General features: G+C 43.6%; 1 protein-coding gene across 1 annotated transcript in view; it reads left to right on the top strand.

Annotated features, from left to right (window-relative positions):
• The window catches only part of si:dkey-103j14.5 (isoaspartyl peptidase/L-asparaginase), a 272,215-nt gene extending 250,964 nt beyond the window's left edge, over positions 1-21,251 (top strand). Inside the window, exon 6 of the mRNA XM_068017146.1 lies at positions 20,971-21,251. Coding sequence (XP_067873247.1) covers positions 20,971-21,179 — 209 coding nt within the window. The 3' untranslated portion in view covers positions 21,180-21,251. The remainder of the gene's footprint in view (positions 1-20,970) is intronic.
• Positions 21,252-22,443: the final 1,192 nt, after the last annotated feature.

The following is a 22,443-nucleotide window of genomic DNA, read 5'->3' as shown; positions in this document are numbered from 1 at the left end:
CTCAGTGCATGTCTTTTTCAAGACAGCTAGCCTGTAGCATTTGGTTCAAAAAGTCTGCTGCCAGCACAAGCAAATTACTCCAATATCAAATGAGAAACTCTTGCTCTTGTCTTCGGGATCACCAGGTTCCACACATACTTATTTGGGAAAGAGTTCACAGTCGGGACAGATCATAAGCCCCTGGAAATCATCTGGAGAAAACTGTTCACGAGTGCACTGCCTCGACTCCAGAGGTTACTCATCAAGATTCAGGGCTACAATTGTGATGGCAGATACAAACCCGGCAGTCAGATGGTCCTGTCAGACACTCAGACTGCCCAACCCTGAGAAGGTGCGAGACATACCATTCGACTTCCAGGTGGATGAAGACTGTGAAAGCTAAGAGGATGTCTACAATATAGATCTCATGGGCTTCATTCAAAACAAGAGAGAGGAACTCCAGAGGGCGACTTCTCAAGACCCCAGACTCCGAGGTTTATGGTAAATCATTGTAGGGGATTGGCCTGAGACCATTCAGGAGATCCTTATGGATCTAAGAACATATTGACCATACAGAGACGAGATCGGTATATCCAATGGAGTACTATTCAAAGGACGCAAGTACTCATCCCAGCAACACTTCAGTCTGACATACTGAGACAGCACCACCAAGGACACATGGGAATAGAGAGGACGAGACGACTCGCCCGCAAGTCAGTATTCTGGCCCAGCTTCAGCAAGGATATTGACCAGATGGTGAGATCTTGTGATGTGTGTCAGGAACCTCAGGCTAGTCAACAAGAAGAGCCTCTCCGATCGCATGACATACCATCATCACCATGGTGATGTGCTCTGTGGGCTAGTGACTGACTATCACTCCAAATCTTCCATTGTGCAGAAGCTTCAAAATGCATTGAGTACAACAGTGACTAACACTGTTAGTACCATCTTTAGTCTTTTTGGTGCCCTGGTAGAAGTGGTGTCCGACAACAGCCCAGGATATGGGACACCATTCCAGGATATATGTGAACGATGGTCCATTAACCATGACACATCATCATCCCAGTATCATCGTTCAAATGTGATGGTCAGGACAATCAAATCGCTGATCAAAACGTGTTCAGAAACTGGGAAAGATATCCAAGTTGTGTTATTACATCTTCGCACAATGCCATTATACTCCGGATTGCCATCACTTGCTGAGATTCTGTTTGGTCGACCGGTGAGAACCACACTACTAAAATATCATCTCACCAAGTCGGTCTTGATCACAGACCAGTTATGTCAGAAACAAGACATGATGAAAGACGCACATGAGGTGCGTGCAGGTGCAGAATTACCACAATTATACAGTGGCCAGAATGTGAGGGTCCTACACCCACAAGAACAGACATGTATCCCAGCAGAGGTGTCCAAGGTGTGCAAAAAACCATGTTCATGTGATGTGACAACACCAAATGGTGCGATACTATGAAGGAATCGATCTCACCTCACCAACCAGCATCGCCTACACGTATCCATGAGCAGTTCCAAGAGACAACAAGCAACACACTGACAACTGAGGACAATTCTCCCAAACTCAAACTTCAGGAAGAGAGGACAGGCAGTTCGAGAACATACCTACATGTCGTTGTCACAGCGTCTGGACGAGTCAGCTAATGACCAGTACTGTTCCAAATGTAGACAACACCTTGAAGAGGAGTGTTCCAATATTCTTGTTACAATTGAATGTTTTATGTAAATAGTGTTATAGTTGTCAAATTTCCTATATCTCATAAGGGTTGCTTATTCATATACATATTAATGTTATACTTTATGGAGCTGTCATTTAAGGGAAGGAGGGTGTTGTGATAGTGCATTTGTCAGTATGTTACATATAATAATTTAAATATATGTTTATGCTAATATGTATATCATCACAGGAGTGATGCAATATCACGTGATTCAGTTCTCTTGCTCAGGCAGTTAACATGTGTAAGCTGAAACAACAACAAGTCTCCAGTAAAGCTCTGCATTCTAAATATTTATGCTTGCCCTTCAGCTTTGTTTGTATTAGTCGAGAAAGAGATAATACAACAGTCAGCAACTCAGCTCAGAGTTGAATAGGACATAAAGGTCATGAACAGTCTGGCTCAGCCAGAGACAATAGAGGTAATTTTAACCTAACCTATTGTTTGGGATACTGACGGGACCGGGTGCAATACTAGTTTTACACTGTGCCCAATTTTATTCCCCATTGAAGTCAATGGTTAAAATTCAGTTAAAATTACCCCCAATGGTGGGGGAGGGAAATGGAATCTGTGGCAAGGGTTATGGAGTTTTTGGTGGGGGCCAAAGATGACGTATTCAATCTTCCCGATGTCATCCAAGACAAGCTGTCTGATAGCACAGGCAGTGGATGGGTCGAGCAGTTTGGTGGAGAGGTCAGACAGGGTGATCCATATGTGAACCACACAGGATTCAATTGGATCAATGCTCAGCGTGTTTGTGACCATCCACATAGAATCATGCAAATAAGTTCCCATTTCCCTGCCCAGCAGCTGGTAAATTGCGCACTGAGAACTCGCACTGCATGTCTAATCAGGGCTGGTCCCAAAATGTTCATTCATGGGGCAGATGCAAAGGCCACACCACAACATTCTAGTCCCGTGTGTGTAAATCAGAGGAAATCCACCCCTGTGTGTGAATGATAGTATCACTACATGTTCAGAGAAGTTGTTTTCTCAACTGCATCAGTTTCCTGATTTGGCACATTTACAACTCTCATGCAATTCCTTTCACTCAAGCCACTAAATTGGTTCCCACAACAGCATTTCATTCAATCCACCCTCTTAAAACAATTGCACATAATCGATCTTGAGGGCTTCATTAATATTAATATTACCATACAAGTTTTTTCAACATATTTTCATATTTCAGCAGACCAGTAATATACTTGAACTTTCTGAATACAGGAATAATGTGATTGTCAAATCCAACCAAATGTGGCGCTTATTATAACAGTAATAAACTGGAGGTATTAGAGATCTGTTCAAACAAAGAGCCGAAATCATAATTTTTCGCAGCTTGCCTGATATGTGAAAGGCTTTACACCCATTACCTATGTGCTTACTGCTCTGAACTTGCCTCTCTTCCTCATAAGCCTGAAATATCCTGTTCTTCCTTCTCCTACTTTGCACCATCTCACACTCAAACTCACTGGGGTAGTTTTAACTTTGGGCGATAGAGTTAAGGTGAGCCATGTTGGTCTAGCCGGTCGTTCCATTGAAGATAACGGCAGGATGTCAAACAGATGGTCATTTTAAACCGTCATCCAAATTGACAGTTACACCTATTCTATGGCCTCCAAATTTTTGAATTCCAAAGCTCCCACAATCTTTATTCCCTCCTACAATCGACAGGTTTTTTTTTTATAAAGAGCCATATCTTGGCATTAGCTGACTTAACTGGAGTGAGGGGCTGTTTATAGTACAGGGTGTTTATAAAATCCTGGTGCACATTTAATAACTTCGAATGTGCACATGATAGCAAACTGTAAGTGCCATATGAAGCCATCATTCATAATACATCTTTAAGTGTTAAGATTGTTAATGTTACTGTTAATGCTGCATTAATAATGTTGAAATACTAAAACAAGAAAGAGGTAAGTTTATTATACTTAACACCTTAGCCCTGATTTTAAAATAATTAAAATACGCTACACATTCATGCACACATTCACACGAAAATCACATGCACACAAATAAATTTCAGATGGAAAAATAGATTTGGCGGTTGGATTAAAGTCTAGAATAAATGGAACTTAAATGCAGTCTGTGAAGTGGATAATCCAGTAGTGCTCAGCTGAAGCTGTATTCTTGAAGTCCTCGCTGGTCAAAGGCAGGTTGGCCTGCCTTTCTCAGGGTTTCTTGAAGGCAGCATTGTAGTTGGCTCTCTTCCCCTGATCTCTGGCTGTAGCAGTCTGTAGGCTTGGAGGGTCCACAGTTGCAGACGGTTTTCAAACTTGATGTTTTCTATAGAGAGAGAAAGGGAATCCCATAACTTTCTCTGCTGCTGCAGTCTCAGTTTCTGCTTGTCTCTTGTCCAATGGAAACAAAATCTACTCCCCCCACACACACACCGAGATGGACAAATGGTCACATAGCTGCTTCAGGTTTTCTGGAACCTTTTAATTGGGTTAAGGACTTGTGCACAAGGGTGAAGTCATCAGCCAGGATTGCAGCTAGCCTAGCTCTTTCAACATTTTGTTCCCCTACGTATGTTTTAATAGAAAGGGGATGTGATTTTTTTTAATTCCTTGAGAAGGATCATCTCTCTGAGGTTTTCATATGTCGGCTGTACCTTAAGTGACGTTACCCGCTGGTCAAAAGCAAAGCTGCTTAACTCTTTCAAACTGGAGGTAAGTTTGGTCAGGCAACTTCCAGAGGGTTCAGAATTTCTGACGGTACGCTTCCAGTACTAGCTCATATGCCCCAGGATAGCATTTTTAGTCATCTCATAATCTGATGAACTTTCATCTAGCAACAGTGAATAAACCTCATGGGCTTTTCCTGTTAGCTTGCTTTGTAACAGCAACGTCCAGCTCTCTGCCAGCAATTTCAGCTGTCTTGCAAGCTCTTCAAATTTGACAAAAAATGCTTCCACATTCCCCCCATTGACCTTTAGAATCAACTGGGAGAACTTTAAGAGCTCAGCACATGGTCCTGAGCTAGGGGTAGCTTCCTCACTAGCCATGCCTTCACTGGGTGTACTGGATCGCCCCCTAGTTAATTCAAGTCACTTTAATTCTCTTTCCTCCTTCTCCTTCTGGAAAGTTCTTTTTCCCTTTCTTGCTTATTCTGTCTCTGGAATTCTAACTCAAGTCTCCTCTGTTCTAATTGTATTTTTGCTAACATTACCCTGTTTGCTTCTGACTCTATACCTGTTTCTGAATCTTCAGGTTCAAGTGAAAAATGGCTGCCACAAGTCTTAGGATTTCGGATTCCTTAGCTTTTGCACAGAAAGTAGTCCCTAACTGCCCAGCTATATTCCTCAATTCTTCAATAGATAAGGCCTTTAACCTATCTCAAGTTACTTCACCCTGGCTTAGGAAAGTCCTGGCTTTGGATGTGGACATGCTAGTACTCCAGCAGCAAAAACCACAAGAAAACCTGCATTGAAGTTTTTTTTTTAATTTTTATAGGGATCAATATGATTTCCCACTTCCAATTTCTCATTTGTCGTTGGGTTACGATCCCAGACTATAGGCCCCAAATTTCTTTTACGGCCAGTTCAGGAGGGGGTCTCAGGCTCCCTTCTTGCCCTCCCTCTTGTTTGACTTTTTTAAAACAGTGGTTGTGCTTACCACCTCAGTGGGTGTTTTACCTTTCTCCTTTAATGTGATTGTGAAAGAACCAATCGGACAGGTTTTCTCGAGTTTAAACAAGAGGTCAGTTTATTATACCTAACACTCTAACACTGATTTTAAAATAATTAAAAATATGTTACCCATTCACGCACACATTCACGCGAGAATCACACGCACACAAATAGATTATGGAGGGAAAAATAGATTTGGTGGTTGGATTAAAGTCTAGAATAAATAGAACTTAAATACACAGTACGTGAAGCGGATGATCTGCTAAACCTCATCTGAAGCTGTATTCTTGAACTCTTCGCTGGTCAAAGTGTACTTTCTGGTTGGTCTGCTTTGCTTAGGGTTTTCTTGAAGACAGCATTGTAGTTGGCTCTCTTCCCCTGGTCTCTGGCTGTAGCAGTCTATAGGCTTGGAGGATCCACAGTTGCAGAGAGTTTTCAAACTTGCTGTTTTCTGGGGAGAGAGAAAGAGAGAAAGGGAATCCCACAGCTTTCTCTGCTGCTGCAGTCTCAGTTTCTGCTTGTCTCTTTGTCCAAAGGAAACAAAACCCGTTCTCCCCACCAACTCCCCCACCCCCCGCAAGGTGGACAGATGGTTACATGGCTGCTTCAGGTTTTCTGGAACCTTCTAAAGAAATTCAAGGTTAGAAATTGGCTCCCCATGCCCCAGGATGCCAGTTTTCACTTGGAGAGGGTTTTCTCTTTCTAAGTCAATATGTTAGGATTGCCTTGACTGCCATGATAATGAAGCCATTTTCGGTAATTCAATCACTTAGAATAAGCCATTGTCCTGGGTGGGTTTCCTGTTAGACTTTTGTCTCCGGTTCAATTTCCTGGTATTTCAGATGCAAATTGCAGTGGCTGCTAGCTTTTTAAAAGTTACTGTAGGATTTTTTTCCATTAAAAGTTTAATGCACGTTTTCAACCAATGAAATTAATATTTCTCATTTGACTTATGGGGTTTTCTTGACAATAACTTCTAACCACCGCTGCACGAATCTCTCATGCTGCTCAATGCACCACAATCCCATCACTAACCCATCAGAAATCAGCACTCATGCCTAACATCCAGATACTCCACTTCACCCTCACACACCTACCAACGCTCCGAGCCTCACACCCACTCTCGCTACTTCCATATACCTCCAGCTATTCAGCTATGGCAGGCACATCACCCAAACACAATGCAACATACTCATTAACATTCTTCCCTCTCCCATGCACGAAATGGTCCCAAATAACTACAGTGAGCAGCAGAGAACCGGTGGGGGAACAGACCTGCCTGCATCAACTGAGCCTTCTGGAGAAGACAGAGTTCTGCATCATGGAACTGGCTGTGACAGGGAACATGGCATCAGGCATCACTGAGAACAGTGAGGATGATGGTACTGTCCTGCCTAATGCCTCTTTTCAACTCCTAGCTCACCCTCATCTGCTATTTGGCATGATGTGCAAGCTGCAGATGGTGGGCTGAATGGCTGAATTTTATGGGCTTCCTTGGGACAGAAAACAGAGCCAGGGCAGCACATAAAATTGTGTCAAAAGGCTGGGGGTGGAGTGCCAATCGTCTTCCCGATGCCTTCCAATTTAGTCCTGGGCGGGGAAGGCTGAGGTCCCATCCCAGTCCAATTGAGGCCCTTAAGAGGGCCCCGCCAGCAGTGATGGCTGCCCCCCCCACCGCCTCTCCCCCCCCCTCCAAGGTACACCTCCCCCCCCCCCCCCCATCCCATCGCTGTGGACTGCCTAACTGGCCCTGGTAACCCTGACCCCACTCACGTATCCCAGTGTTTCCAGACATCTTCATACTGCAGGGCCTTCTGCAGTACTGTCAGTGGCCACTGCCGTAAGTGGCGCTGCTGGCACTGCAAAGCTGCCAGCCCTCCAATTGGCTGGCAGCTTTTGGAGGCGGGAGCTCATCCCTTAAAGGGATGGCATCCATGACGCAGGGCAGTTAATAACCTGCCCGCCGTTAAATAGCTTCGGGGGTCTGACAGAGGACTGAAGTGAGGCCTCCCCCCACCTTCCAGCCCGCCACCAGGAACCCCATCACCGCAACAAAACTCAGCCTGGTGTGAGCATGGATCTCTTGCTTTACACCCCATTCCCCCACCCTTCACCTCAACCCTCCCTTCCTGCATTTTTGCTCTCAGATACCGAAGACCTGCTACCTGGCCATCCAGTGCAATCACATCATGAAGGGCAAGAGCTACACTAGACCTCTGATGAGGAAGCACCATCACTTGATCTGACACTCACAGAGAGAACCTCAGATACTGGCACAGCGCATACCTTAAAGGGTAGTATAGAATCGGGAGCTATATATGGTGAGCTATTCGGCATGACTAGGCTGCAACCAGGCCAGGGGGAAAGGATAGCTTATGTGCCACCTCCCTGGAGGGCAAGGTCGCAGATGGGTTCTGCTGCAGGTGAGGACATCAATGGGGCAGCGTACAGGGAAATATTGATTCTACAGGCTGTTCCCACGAGCTACTTTCCTCTCTCTGAGATTTCCTGCTGCCTCTGACTGGGGGCCTAGATAGTTCCCATCCAAACGTTTTATTTGGCAACAAGCTCTGGGTTTGTTTCTTGGCCGTTTCAAAACCTGCAGCCCTCTATTGAAACTTGCATCCCCGCGTGCATCTATATTTCAAACAGAACAGTTGACTTGTGCTATCCAGCTGACTGGGAGAGGTTGATGCCAGGGGGTCCGTGAGAATGGTATTAAATGAAACATCACGCAGTCATCAAATAATGTTTTATTATTGGATCCAAACAGTGAACAAAGCATTAAAAACAGTGTCGTCAGTTTAGTTTTAATGTCAAACATTGTGAATGAATTGTTGGCTCATGAGAGAGAGGTGAGAGGTCAGGTGGGTCACATGACTGGCATGGTGCTGGTTGCTGATCAGTAGTTGGTAAGAACTGAGCCAATCCGGGGGCTGGATTAATGGTGCTGGGAAAATCCAGGTGGCGTCACCCCAGTTGAGAACCCCTGGACTAAACTATTGTCTCAAAGAGGCTGCCAATGACTTTCAAAGTCTGCAGGTGGCTTTTAAATTGCTGGAACGTGGTGTGCGTTTTTCAGCACATCCTGCTTTCCCTTCAGCATTTATCCTTTCTCTTGTCCTCCTCATGCAACAATGTGCAACAAATACATTGAATTCATCACAAAAATTATAGGCTGATTTAAAAAGAGAGGAAAAAAAACACCTTTTTTTCTGGATTCAGGGCGAAATGCCCATGAAAACCTAGGCTCTGGCTGCATGATTAATGACATCCAGACTATCAGGTTCAGAAGTTCAAATCCATTTGAGTGTCTTAGAAGTCCTCCAGGGACACCATCTGTAAATAGGTTGCTTAATGAGGTTGTAACCTGGCATTGTATCTGACCTTTCTTTCTATGATGAATAAAATGATTAAATGTGGGAAAGTATCACAGTGATTTGGCGGGTGGGGGGGGGGGGGGGGGCGTTGTTTTGTAGGAGAGCTTTCCAAATGCATTTTGCCCATGAGAGAAAAAAATACAGCTAATGCTGGGAGAGAGAGAGAGAGGTGGTGGGCTGGAAGTAAAGCATCGTAGGTCTTTATTACTTGAAGCAGAAACAAGGTACTGCACGCCACATCGATTACTGGTCTCTGTCCCTTTGCAGCCTATTTCACCCTTGGCTAATCAGACCCTGTCAGCTTCTGTCCAGAGTTAGATGGACACAGATGACTTTCAGCATAGGTTATAGCCAGACTAGGAGAGCAATTTGGACCAAGTGCATCTCTTGTGGAGAGAAGCGATGTATTGCCGCCTACTGGCTTAGCTCTGCTACTGCAGCAAGGCTGCCAGAGAACACCGAGAGAAAATTAATTGTTGATTGAGGTAAATTTAATTAAAATTCGCTTTGCCTTTATATTGCTCAGATTCTAATTCAAAAGGCCATTATTCTTAAAGTTGTGAGGTATTAAAGTTTAGCGAACTGAAGATAATAATTTTTAAGTCACCTCATATCGTCCAACTCCAGGCTGCTAATTATGGTATAATCTTTTCACAATGGAAAAGTTGGCTTGCAAATGGTAACCAACGTCAGAGAGATAATAACCCTTTTTTTTTAATTTGAGCTACATTGGTTGCGAGTCAAACATTAATTAACATATTTTAACAATTGTATGTTTTGTGGCATTTTAAATATATCTAGTGAAGCTGCAAACAAAGAAACAAACAGTCCATGTGGGGTAGGTACACCCACAGTGCTGTTAGGGAGGGAGTTCCAGGATCTTGACCCAGCAACAGTGAAGGAATGGCGATATAGTTCCAAGTCAGGATGGTTTGTGGCTTGGAGGGGAGCTTGCAGATGATGGTGTTTCCATGCCCCTGCTGCCCTTGTCTTTCTAGTTGGTAGAGGTTAAAGGTTTGGAAGGTGCTGTTGAAGGAAACTTGGTGCATACTGCAGTGCATCTTGTAGATGGTACACACTGCTGCCACTGTGTGTCGGTGGTGGAGGGAGTGAATGTTTGTAGATGGGGTGCCAATCAAGCAGGCTGCTTTGTCCTGGATGGTGTTGAGCTTCTTGAGTGTTGTTGGAGCTGCAACCCATCCAGGCAAGTGGAGAGTATTCCATCACACTCCTGACTTGTGCCTTGTAGATGGTGGACAGGCTTTGGGGAGTCAGGAGGTGAGTTACTCGCCTCAGGATTCCTAGCCTCTAACCTGCTCTTGTAGCCAGGGTATTTATATGACTACTCCAGTTCATCTTCTGGTCAATGGTAACCCCTAGGATGTTGATAGTGGGGGATTCAGCGATTGTAATGCCATTAAATGTCAAGGGAGGATGGTTAGATTCTCTCTTGTTGGAGTTGGTCATGGCCTGGCACTTGTGTGGCATGACTGTTACTTGCCACTTATCAGCCCAAGCCTGGATATTGCCCAGGTCTTGCTGCATTTCTACACAGACTGCTTCATTATCTGAGGAGTCACGAATGGTGCTGAACATTGTGCAATCATCAGCGAACATCCCCACTTCTGACCTTATGATTGAAGGAAGGTCATTGATGAAGCAGCTGAAGATGGTTGGGCCTAGGGCACTACCCTGAGGAACTCCTGCAGTGATGTCCTGCAGCTGAGATGATTGACCTCCAATAACTACAATCATCTTCCTTTGTGCTAGGTATGGCTCCAACCAGAGGAGTCTTTTACTCCGATTCCCATTGACCCCTGTTTTGGTTGGGTTCCTTGATGCCATATTCGGCCAAATGCTGCCCTGTTGTCAAGGGCAGTTACTCTCACCTCACCTCTTGAGTTCAGCTCTTTTGTCCATGTTTGAACAAAGGCTGTAATGAGGTCAGGAGCTGAGTGGCCCTGGCGGAACCCAAACTGAGCGTCACTGAGCAGGTTATTGGTAAGCAAGTGCCACTTGATAGTATTGAGTACAAAAGCAGGAAAGTTATGCTGAATCTTTATAAAACTCTGGTTAGAGTATTGCATCCAGTTCTGGTCACCACATTTTAGGAAGAATGTGAGGGTCTTTGAGAGGGTGCAGAGGAGATTTACCAGAATGGTTCCAGGGATGGGGGATTTTAGCTACAAAGTTAGGTTGGAGATCCTGGGATTGTTTTCCTTGGAGCAAAGGAAGTTGAGGGGAAATTTGATAGAGGTATACAAGACTATAACAGGTTTCGATAATGTAGACAAAGAAAAGCTGCTCCCATTAACTGATGGTACAAGGACTAGGGACACAAATTTAAGGTTTTGGGCAAGAGATGCAGGGAGGATGTGAGCAAGAACTTTTTTACGCAGCATGTGGTAATGACCTGAAACTCGTTGCCTACAAGGGTGGTGAAAGCAGTGACGATTAATGATTCCAAATTGGATGGGCACTTGAAGGAGATAAACTTGCAGGGATATGGTGATCGAGCGGGGGAGTGGGACTGATAGGATTGTTCGACAGAGAGCAGGCATGGACTCAACGGGCCGAAAGGCCTCCTTCTGTGCCACAAAAGCTCTATGATTCTATGGTGAACCTGTGCTTGCACCCACTCCAAGGGCAATGTCTCCATCCTGCTCGAAACTAAATGCAGTTACTCCAGATGGAATCTGATCAAGGCTTTATACAACTCTACACCCTATCATTATTTGCTCACTTTTATTTTGCAGGGTTATGGGGTAAGAGCAGGGTCAGCGGGGATGTGGGAATAATTTGATAGCTTTTTCAAAGAGCTGGAACAGACAAAATAGGTCGAATGGCCTCCTTCTGTGCTGTATTACTCTATAATTCTATGAAACCCCACCCGCCTTGACATGTTTTTTAATCATTCCTGGGCATATGAACATTTATTGCCCTCCGTTGCAATTTAACCATAGGCATTTCCGTCCCTTTAAGGGACGAGCTCCCACCTCCAGAGCTGCCAGCCAATCAGCAGACCCTGGCGACTGGAAGGGGGGGATGTTGTTGGTTGGGGGGATGGGACGGCTTGCCGCTTAAGACTCTCGATTGGCCTATGAGGGGAAGACCATACTTGGCCTTTCCCACCCCGGACGATGTTGGGAACGGCACTCCTTGCCAGTTTGTTTGTCCCTCCGCCTCTGTTCCCATCCTGCCCTGAGATTGGTATATTTTTCTTAGGCAAGGGTATTAATGGTTTTGGAGCAAAGGCAGGCGAATAGAGCTGAGATACAGATCAGCCATAATCTAAATGAATGGTGTAACAGGCTAAAGGGACTGAATGGCCTCCTCCTGCTCCTATTACCCTTTGGTGTTGGCTGGATTGACCTCCGCACAGCACTGTCCAGAGCTGATAAGCCTCTGTGATTCCAGATGAGATTGCAGCAGGAAGTGTTGGAAAACCTGTGCGATGAGACCTATTGCCCCCTCATTGTCTGACTACATTATAATCCTGGGCAACATTGGCCTAATGATGAGCAAGGCCATAGAAGGTTCATTAGTAACTCTGACCATCCTGAGTTGCCATGACAAGGTGGTGGGCCTTCTCCTTGAACCTCCTGTACTCCTTATGGTAATGGTGCTCAATGGCACCAATAGGGAAGAACCACAGGATTTTGATGTCAGGGTGGTGTGTGACTTGGAGGAGAATGTGAAGTTGCTGGTGTGGTAGCTAAATGACCGGATTCTGAAATTCCATCAACAATCCACTGGTGGGAGATTAGAGGATATGCCAGAGAGATGCCATATGGAATTTCAGAGCCACTAACATTGGCAAAGATAATTTTGCTCTTCTAATATTGGCAAAGACTTGTGTTGCCAGTTGTTATAACATGAAAGGCTCCCATTCATTTTGTGCAGTGGAAGTCAAGAGATTATTTTCAATGCAAAATTTGCACTGGTCCTTCAGGACAGACTTGACATGAGTTTTTTTGCTGCACTGATTGTGTTATTGTTTTGTTTCACAAAGTATGAAGGTAATGTTGACTGCAGGATTATATTCAGTATCCCGCTCACTGACCAGTATAAATAAATCTCAAGAGGGGGCATGTGAGGTCAACCTGCCTTCCCTTGCTTCACGTGATGACAAGGGCAAACCTGTCAAGTTGTTCAGGTGCTGGATGCAGTCAGCTACATAATTCCCTCCAGGTACAACAGTCATTGTGTCAAATATTCAGACTCCATTTCATCAGTTTTTTGCATCTTAATGTAAACGCATGATGAATTGCTGCAGGGAGTCTGATGATGCAGCCTATAAGGTTAAATAGTAACACAGGCCTTGTGGATAACCAGACTTTAGTTTTGAAAGTGTGCCTTCAATTGATAAAGCTAGAGATGGTATCTGTAGCTTCTATAGGACCAGGAACATAGGAACAGGAGGATGCCATTCAGCTCTTTAAGCCTGTCTTTAATTTGCAATGCCAGTTATTGTCAACCTGAGTTTCCCTGAGGGCGTGGTGGTGGATCTGCTCCTTGAGCCACTGCTGTCTTTGTGGTGATGGTGCTCAGGCACAATCTCAGGAGACTGATTCCAGTGATGAAGGAACGTGATATGTAGCCAACTCAGGATGGTCTGTGGTTTGAAGGTGATGGCATGCTTGGTATAACAGTTTGCTATTGCTGATAGTCATAGAGAGATACAGCACTGAAACAGTCCCTTCAGCCCACCAAGTCTGTGCCGACCATCAACCACCTATTTATACTAATCCTACATTAATCCCATATTCCCTACCACATACCCACCTTCCCTCAATTCCCCTACCACCTACCTACACTAGGGGCAATTTACAATGGCCAATTTACCTACCAACCTGCAAGTCTTTGGCTGTGGGAGGAAACCGGAGCACCCGGCAGAAACCCATGCAGTCACAGGGAGAACTTGCAAACTCCGCACAGGCAGTACCCAGAACTGAACGCGGGTCGCTGGAGCTGTGAGGCTGGGGTGCTAACCACTGCACCACTGTGCTGCCCACTTACACAGATTAGAAACAACAGGGACCCTCCAATGCCTCTCTCCTGCCTGGTCTAACTTTATGCTTTACACAAGTGTATTATTTCTTCACTGTTTTGTTTTAATTCTGCCCTATATTCTTCTCTGGATTCCAAAAGCTTTTAATTTCATTAGGAGCTTTCCCTATGGGAATTTTATCTAAAGTTTTCTGAAAGTGTATTGAAACTGCATCATAGGCATTGTCACTATTAACTTCACATGTGATGTCCTCACGACAAATCAAGGCAGGCAGTCAGTCAGACAGGAGTAGTTAGGAGACTGTTTCTTACTACTTATTACTATACATGTAGTCCTCCAGCCTTTTATCCATGGTCTCCTCACCCACCTATAGTTGGGTGAGATAAAATACTGTTCTTGACATGTAAATAAATAAATGTAAAAGGTGGCTTAAAGAAGGGCAGGAATGGCAACTCAACATTCTTGGTTACAGGGTTTTCAGATGCGATAGAGAGGGGAATAAAAAAGTGGGGGTGCAATATTGGTTAAAGAAACAATTCCAGCTATGAGGAGGGATTATATGCTGGAAGGATCATCAAATGAGGCCATGTGGGTTAAACCGATAAATAAAAAAAGGGGAAATCACACTGCTGGGAGTGTACAATAGACCCCCAAACAGCTAGAGGGAAATCGAAGAGCAAATATGTAGGAAAATCTCTGAGAAGTGCAGAAACAATAGTAATGATAGGGAATTGCATCTACTCTAATATGAACTGGGGTGAAATCAGTGTAAAAGTTGTTCAGGACACAGAATTTTTCAAATGCATTCCAAAGAACATTTTTAGCCAGTATATATAGCAAACACAACAAGAGAAAGGGCAGTTCTGGACATATTTTTAGGAAATGAAATTGAGCAATTAGAAGTGCTGTCAGCAGGAGAGCATTTTGGTGATAGTGATCCAAGCAAAAAGTTTTAAATGGGGGAAAGGCCAATTTTACTAAGCTGAGATGTTATTTAGCAAGTGTGGCCTGAAAACAGTTACTTGAAGGTAAATTGGTGTCACAGCAGTGGGAGGCATTCAAGAGAGAGATAGAGAGGGTTCAGAACAAATATAGCCCCTCAAAGAAGAAGGGTGGGACTCCTAAATCTAGACCCCACCCCTCCAGATGTCAAAGAGCATATGGAGTAGGATAAGGCAATATCAGATTTTGAGCGCTCTATAGTGCAGAAAACCTAAAGGAATATAAAAAATGCAAGGGTGAAATTAAAAAAGGAATTTAGAAAAGTAAAGAGAGGCCACAAAAAATATTGGCAAGTAAAATCATGGAAAACCCAAAGATGTTTTTAAATACTGTTGTGGACAATCCAACAATCATGAACAAAATTTGAAAGTTATAAAAACTGACTTTGTCTTTTAAAAAATTAACCTTTCTTTTAAAAAGTGAACCATACTCCAAAATGGCTACCGAAGGAAAAAGATTAGATTAGAGATACAGCACTGAAACAGGCCCTTCGGCCCACCGAGTCTGTGCCGACCATCAACCACCCATTTATACTAATCTTACACTAATCCCATATTCCTACCATATCTCCACCTGTCCCTATATTTCCCTACCACCTACCTATACTAGGGGCAATTTTTAATGGCCAATTAACCTATCAACCTGCAAGTCTTTGGCATGTGGGAGGAAACCGGAGCACCCGGAGGAAACCCACGCAGACACAGGGAGAACTTGCAAACTCCACACAGGCAGTACCCAGAATTGAACCCGGGTCGCTGGAGCTGTGAGGCTGCAGTGCTAACCACTGCGCCACTGTACCGCCCCAATTGAATGTATTTTTCTGAAACAAAGAAGGTGTGAAGTCCTGCGCCATACTGTGATCACCATGGGAAGAGACTAAAGTGTCTCCTACCAGGAGGTGAGAAGTAACACAGCTTTACCTTAAAAAACAGTCTAAAGAGAGAAACACCAGAGAGAAAGCGAGAAGACAAAGCGACATTCAGCAGCTTGTTTTCCAGCAAACCAGAAGGCACGTTCCCTGCTATAGAATCCTACATCTACACGAGACACTGTTTTCACCTGAACTTTCACTCAAGAGGGAAATCTACAATCACCTCAGACCTGCACCCAACGAGAACTTGATTTCCAACAGTATTCAACAGGTTTATCGTGACCTCTTTCTCAACTAAAAATGATTTTCCCCTTTTTCCTCTCTATCTGTCTCTTCTTGTGTGTGTGTGTGTGTGTGTGTGCGCACACGAACAAATGCATGAGTGAATACGGTTGCGACAATTTTGGGGTAAGGTGTATTGATCAATAAATAATTTATTTTCTGTTTTCAAACCTACAAGAAAACCTTGTCTGTTTATTTGACAAATAAAACACCAAGGGGTAAAGGGGTAAAAGCCTAATAACAAAACACATTTGCTATGGTCTGGTGGGGAGTTGAACAGTGGGAACCACCCACATCTCACCACATGGCTGTAACAGTACATAAAGAACAAAAGGACAAGTAAGGAAAGAGTAGGACCAATTAGAGACCAAAATGATAACCCGGCCGGGATTTTGTCTTGGCGCCGGTGTCTGGGCCACCGGCAAAAGTGCTGGCCAGAGCCCCATATCGCCTCTTGTGGAGAAGGCCGCCAAATCAAGTGCCAATTAGGCACTTAAGTAGACAGCAGTGGGCCTTCCCTGGGATCAAGGACCCCAGCAATGGAAGTCCCACCTGCTGAGCTGAGAGCTGTCAGCCAAAGAGAGGCCAGCAGCTCTTTAACTGAGTAGCGCCACCAGAGACTGCTGCCAGTAGAGCACTCACCTGAGGTCCTGGAACCAGGCCACAGATAGGTCAGGGTGGGAGGGGTTTCACAGGGTGGGGGTTGTGGGGGAGGTGTGTGTAAGGGGGTCGGCAGCAAAGGTAGGGGGCTGGCTCTCAGCAGGCCCCCCCTTCCCAATGCCATGTCCCTCATTAAGGCACTGTGCCCTTTAACGAGGGACACCCCTCCCCCCACCCCAAGAGCCAGCATAGGCTTACTTGGCATGCTTCCCATGCTGTGACAGGCCTGCCTGCCACCGGGATAACTCTGGTGGCGGTGGGATAGGGCCCTTAATTGAGCATTAGTTGCCCACTGAAAGGCCTCAATTGGCAGCTGGGTAGGAAGGCCGTTCACAGGCCTTCACGCCCTGTACTTAATTTGGGTGGAGGAGGGAGGGTGACGGGGTCCCCCTCTGCCATCATCCTGCCCGGTTATATGCTCGTGCCACCTCCAAACCCGCACAGGGGAAAGCATAAAACCCCCTCCCTGTGTGTGGAGGTGGAAGACGTGGGCACGGTTCTGAATGAATACTCCGTGTCTGTCTTCACAAAAGAAGGAATGATGCAGACATTGTAGTTAAGGAAGAGGTGTGCGAAATATTGGATGGTATAGATAAAGTGAGAAAGGAAATATTAAGGGGTTTAGCATATTTGAAAGTGAATAAATCGCCAGGCCCAGATGAAATGCACCCCAGTCTACTAATAGAATCAAAGGGAGAAATAGCAGAGGCTTGGACCATCATTTTCCAATGCCCTCTGGCTACAGGCATGCTGCTGGAGGACTGCTAACATTCTACAATTGTTTAAAAATGGTGGAAGGGGTCAACAGAGCTATTACAGGCCAGTCAGCCTAACCTCAGTCATGGCCAAATTATTGGAAAAGTTCAGAGGGACAGTATAAATCATCATTTAGAAAGACACGGATTAATTTTTTGTGGTAACAAGGAGAATGGATGAGGGTAGCATGTTTGATGTAGTCTAAATGGATTTTAGGATGGCTTTTGGCTTTTGACAAGATCCTACATGGCAGAATGGTGAGAAAAGTAAAAATCCATTGGATTCAAGGGCAAGTGGCAAGTTGGATCCAAAATTGGCTCAGTGGCAGGGTGCAAAGGTTATTGGTCAATTGGTGTTTTTGTGACTGCAAGATTATTTCCAGTAAGGTTCTGCAGGTCTCAGTATTAGGTCCCTTGCTTTTCATGGTATATATCAATGGTTTAGACTTAAATTTAGGTGGCATAATTGAGAAGTTTGCAGACAATACAAAAATTGGTTGTGTAGTTGGTAGTGAAGAAGAAAGCTGTAGACTGCACGAAGATACCAATGGGTTGATCAGGTGGACAGAAAAGTGGCAAATGGAGTTCAATCCGGAGAAATATGAGGTAACACATTTGGGGAGGGCAAACAAGGCCAGCGAATACACAATAAATGGATGAAACAATGCATGTCCACAGATCCCTGAAGGTCACAGGACAGGTAGATAAGGGGTTAAAAGGTAATTGGGATGCTTTCCTTTATGAGCTGTGCCATAAAATATATGAGCAGGGAGGTTATGCTATAACGGTATAAAATTAGAACTGTATTTAAAAAACTAGTTAGGCCACAGTAGAGTACTGTGTACCATTCTGATCACCACATTCAAGAAAGGATGGAATCACACTTGAGAGGGTACAGAGGAGATTTATGAGGATGTCACCAGGAATGGAGAATTTTAGCTATGAGGAATGATTGAATAGGCTGGGGTTGAGCAGAGATTTAATTGAGGTGTATAAAATTATGAGGGGCCTAGATCGAGTGGATAGGAAGGAGCTATTGCCCTTAGTAGAGAGGTCAATATCCAGGGGCATAGATTTCAAGTAATTGGAAGAAGGATTATAGGGGAGATGAGTAGAAATATTTTCACCCAGAGAGTGGTGGTGGTCTGGAACTCACTGTCTGATAAGGTGTCAGTGACAGAAACACTCCTTGCATTTAAAAAATACTTGGATATACACATGAAGTGCTGTAGCCTGGACCGAGAGCTGGAAAGTGCAATTAGGTTGGATAGCTTTTGCTCAGCTTGCACAGACGTGATGGGCCGAATGGCCTCCTTTTGAGTGTAAATTTTCTATATTTCCATGTTTCTATTTCCCAACATGGTTTTCAGCTTATTTCTGAGTATTTGAACTCTCAGCCTGGGTAACGTTTTGGAATCACTGTTGACCAGCAGGCGGTTACAGAAATGAATTTTCATGCCCTTCTATGACATTTGCTTTTGTCGAAAGATGAACTCTTTTGGATCTGAACCTAGAAATCACGGTTAACAGTATTAGCTATAATCCTTTAGCATTCTCTAATGGCATTGCTCTGTCAGCTATTTCAACATAAAATAAATGGGTTAATTATTCTGGCAAATTAGCAGGCAGAAAATCATCATCAATGCATCATGCTAATATCATTAATGGTGATTTCAGTCTTAGGGCACCTATTATCCTAAAGTACCAAAGATGCAATGGGAGGTCTCCATGCCATTTATAGCTCTGTTCAACAACCCAAATACAGGTCAATTCTTAATGCAATCAAGGAACCCAAATCAGTGTTGGTCTACCTCCTGGACATAGACCACTTAGCTAATTACACATTGAATATAAGAAATTGAAGTGTACTTTGATAGCATGTAAAATATTAGAAGGATTCAATTTGGTAGGTATGGAGAATCTATCTCTTCTGGTGGGGGAATCGCAAACAAGGCAACATAATCTTTAAGTGAGACCCAGGCCAATTGGGAGTGAAACCAGGAAGCCCTTTTTCACACAAAGGATTATGGAAATCTCACCCCCATGGGAATAATTGGAGCTTTCAAGATTGAGATCACTAGTATTGCCTTGGGTAAAGGTATCAAAGGATATCGAGCAAAGTTTAGGAAATGGAGTTGATCAGCCATGATGTAATTGAATGGTGGAATAGGCTAGTGGGGCTGAATGGCCAACTTCTGTTCCTAATGTTCCCCTGTTCCTAAATTGGATTAGGCTCATATCTGAATTACATGACACTGTTTGTGTCAATAAAAAGTGAGAACTGCTTTGTATCATTGCAAGCTGCATTTAGCAACTAGCCTATTGCATTTAAAACAAGGCTAATAAGTTGCTTGAAGAGTATGATATTCCATTAACTGCATTCCTGTGTACAAACAAGTAGTTCTGGAACAGCAAACAGATTTCAACTGACAATAGTGGGCATTAAAATTATATACTTGGCATTAAATTGCCCTGAATATCAACTTCAATTTTAAAAAATGTAAGACATATTGCCGATTAAAAATACATAGAGTTTATAACACAAAAACAGGCCATTTGGCCTGACTGATCCATGTCAATGTTTAGGCTCCACATGAGTCGTCTCCCACCATACTTCACCTAACCCTATCAAGATATCCTTCTATTTCTAGCTTATCTAGCTTCCCCTTAAATGCATCAATGCTTTTAGCCTCAACTACTCCTTGTGATAGCGAGTTCCACATTCTAACCACTCTCTGGCTAAAGCTGTTTCTCATAAATTCCTTTTTGCATTTATTAGTGACTATCTCATATTTATGGTCCTTCATTTTGGACTCACCCGCAAGTGGAAACATCTTCTCTACTGTTACGGACAGGTGAGAGATGATAGTGATGGTTCCTCCTTTTCCACCTCTTGATTGATGGAAGACAGCTTTTTCAAAAAAAGGTGCTTTTTTTAACCCCTGAGAGCTTTAATTATCAAGAACAGACAAATGACAGGTTTTCTCATCTCATCCTCATCTCATCTTGATAAAGTAGGGCTTTTCACACCCATTCTTTAGAATTTGAATTTGGAGTCCAAAAGTCTGTGACAGTATTGCCAACCCAATCAGTTGGAGAGAAGCAGCCATTTGTACAAAAAGTGTCATTTGCATTTTAATGATTTCTTAGGGATGTGTCCAGAACGATCATTTTTATTTTAATGACTTCTCCAAGACTTGTCCAAACATGAAAATTAGTTCAGAGTTCTTGTAGTTCTATGTAGAAAAGGAAAGGTCACCTGACCTCTTACTCCATTTTGTTTTACAAGAAAAGTATCCGCTTCAGGTTTATTTCATAAGTTCATTTTATAGTTCATAAGTTTGGATTGCATGGGCGTGACACTACATCCACCCTATCAAACCCCTTCATAATTTTAAAGCCATTTTTCAGGTCACCCCCTTTAGTCTTCTCTTTTTTGAGAAAGGAGTCGCAACCTGTTCAGCCTTTCCTGATAAATATACCTCTTGCTCTGGTATCATCCTTGTAAATCTTTATTTTTGTACCTTCTTATCTTTTCTCTATATCTTTTCAAGAATAAATGTACAAAGGGAACAAATGTAAAAATAAGTTTGTGCTTAACAAGCAGCATAGTTTTAAGTGGGAATAGACAACATGTCCTCAATAGAAATGCCATTTGTGTCTTTCAATCAGGAGAACCTCCAGGAAAAGCTGCTGAAAAGTCTCTCCAGTACATGCAGGAGAGGGTACACGGGAGAGGTGGAGTAATTGCTGTCAGTGCTCATGGGGAATGGACAGCCAGATTTACTACCAAGCGAATGCCCTGGGTCAGCATCAAAGAAGACACGTTATATTATGGTCTCAACCCAAGAGAAACATTCAGTGAACAAATGAGCATGTGAATTCATCTTCAATCATGTCCTCGCTGGATGCTTTTCACTCCACTTCAGGGAGTTACTTTATGAGAATGTTGCTTGCAGTGGTAGAAATATGTTCAGTGTGTATGCGTGTGACCCAGTTAATATTATCTGTCAAAAGATAGAAGTATGTTTTTTTTTAAACTATGGGCCCTATCTAGCTGGAAAAATAACAGTTTGTTCACAACATACTCCATTATTAATATACAAATCGGCCGGCAAATTCAGGGAATTAAGCGATAGGCTAAGTTGTGAATCTGCAGAATTTGCTGATCAATTTACACCACTCCACAGTTTGTTTTTGTACAAACTCATCCTGCCCTCAATCTTCCTATTATTTCTTAGAAAAGAATCATAGAAAATTTAAAACACAGAAAGAGGCCATTCGGCCCATTGTGTCCGTACTGGTCGGCGAACAGCTATCCAGCCTAATCTCACCTTCCTGTACTCAGTCCGTAGCCCTGCAGGTCACGGCTCTTCATGTAGGTATCCAAGTACATTTTAAATGTGGTGAGAGTTTCTGCTACTGTCACCCTTTCAGGCACTGAGTTCCTGGTCTCTACCACCCTCTGGGTGAAAAAAATGTTTCCTCATCTCCCTTCTAATCTTTCTGCCAATTACTTTAAATCCATGCCCTCTGGTTTTTGACCTCTCTGCTGAGGTAAGTAGGTCATCCCTATTTACTCTATTTAGGCCCCTCATAATTTTATACACCTCAGTTAAGTCACCCTCAGCCTTCTCTGTTCCAAGTAAAACCACCCCAGCCTATCCAATCATAGCTAAAATTTTCCAGACCTGGCAACATCTTCATAAATCTCCTCTTCACCTTCTCCAGTGCAATCACATCTTTCCTGTAATGTAGTGACCAGAACTTTACGCAGTACTCAAGCTGTGGTCTAACTAGTGTTGTTTACAGTCCTAGCATAACCTCCCTGCTCTGATATTTTATTGCTTGGCTAATAAAGGAAAGCATTCCATATGCCTTCTTAACCACCTTCAAGTGTTATGGGGGGCAGACAGGAAAGGGGAGTTGAGGCCACATTCAGATCTTTTATTTATTCACTTGTGAGATGTGGGTATCACTGACTAGGCCAGTATTTATTGCCCATTCCTAATTGCCCTTGAACTGAGTGGCTTTCTAAGCCATTGATAATGGTTTCATGGTCACCATTATACTAGCTGTTTAATTCCCAGATTAATTGAATTCAAATTTCGCCATCTGCCGTGATTGAGTTTGAACCCGTGTCCC

The sequence above is a fragment of the Heterodontus francisci genome, chromosome 3 (genome assembly GCF_036365525.1).
Source record: "Heterodontus francisci isolate sHetFra1 chromosome 3, sHetFra1.hap1, whole genome shotgun sequence".
NCBI lineage: Eukaryota > Metazoa > Chordata > Chondrichthyes > Heterodontiformes > Heterodontidae > Heterodontus > Heterodontus francisci.
The sequence above is the reverse complement of the archived record's forward strand: the minus strand, read 5'-3'. Positions and strand labels throughout refer to the sequence as shown.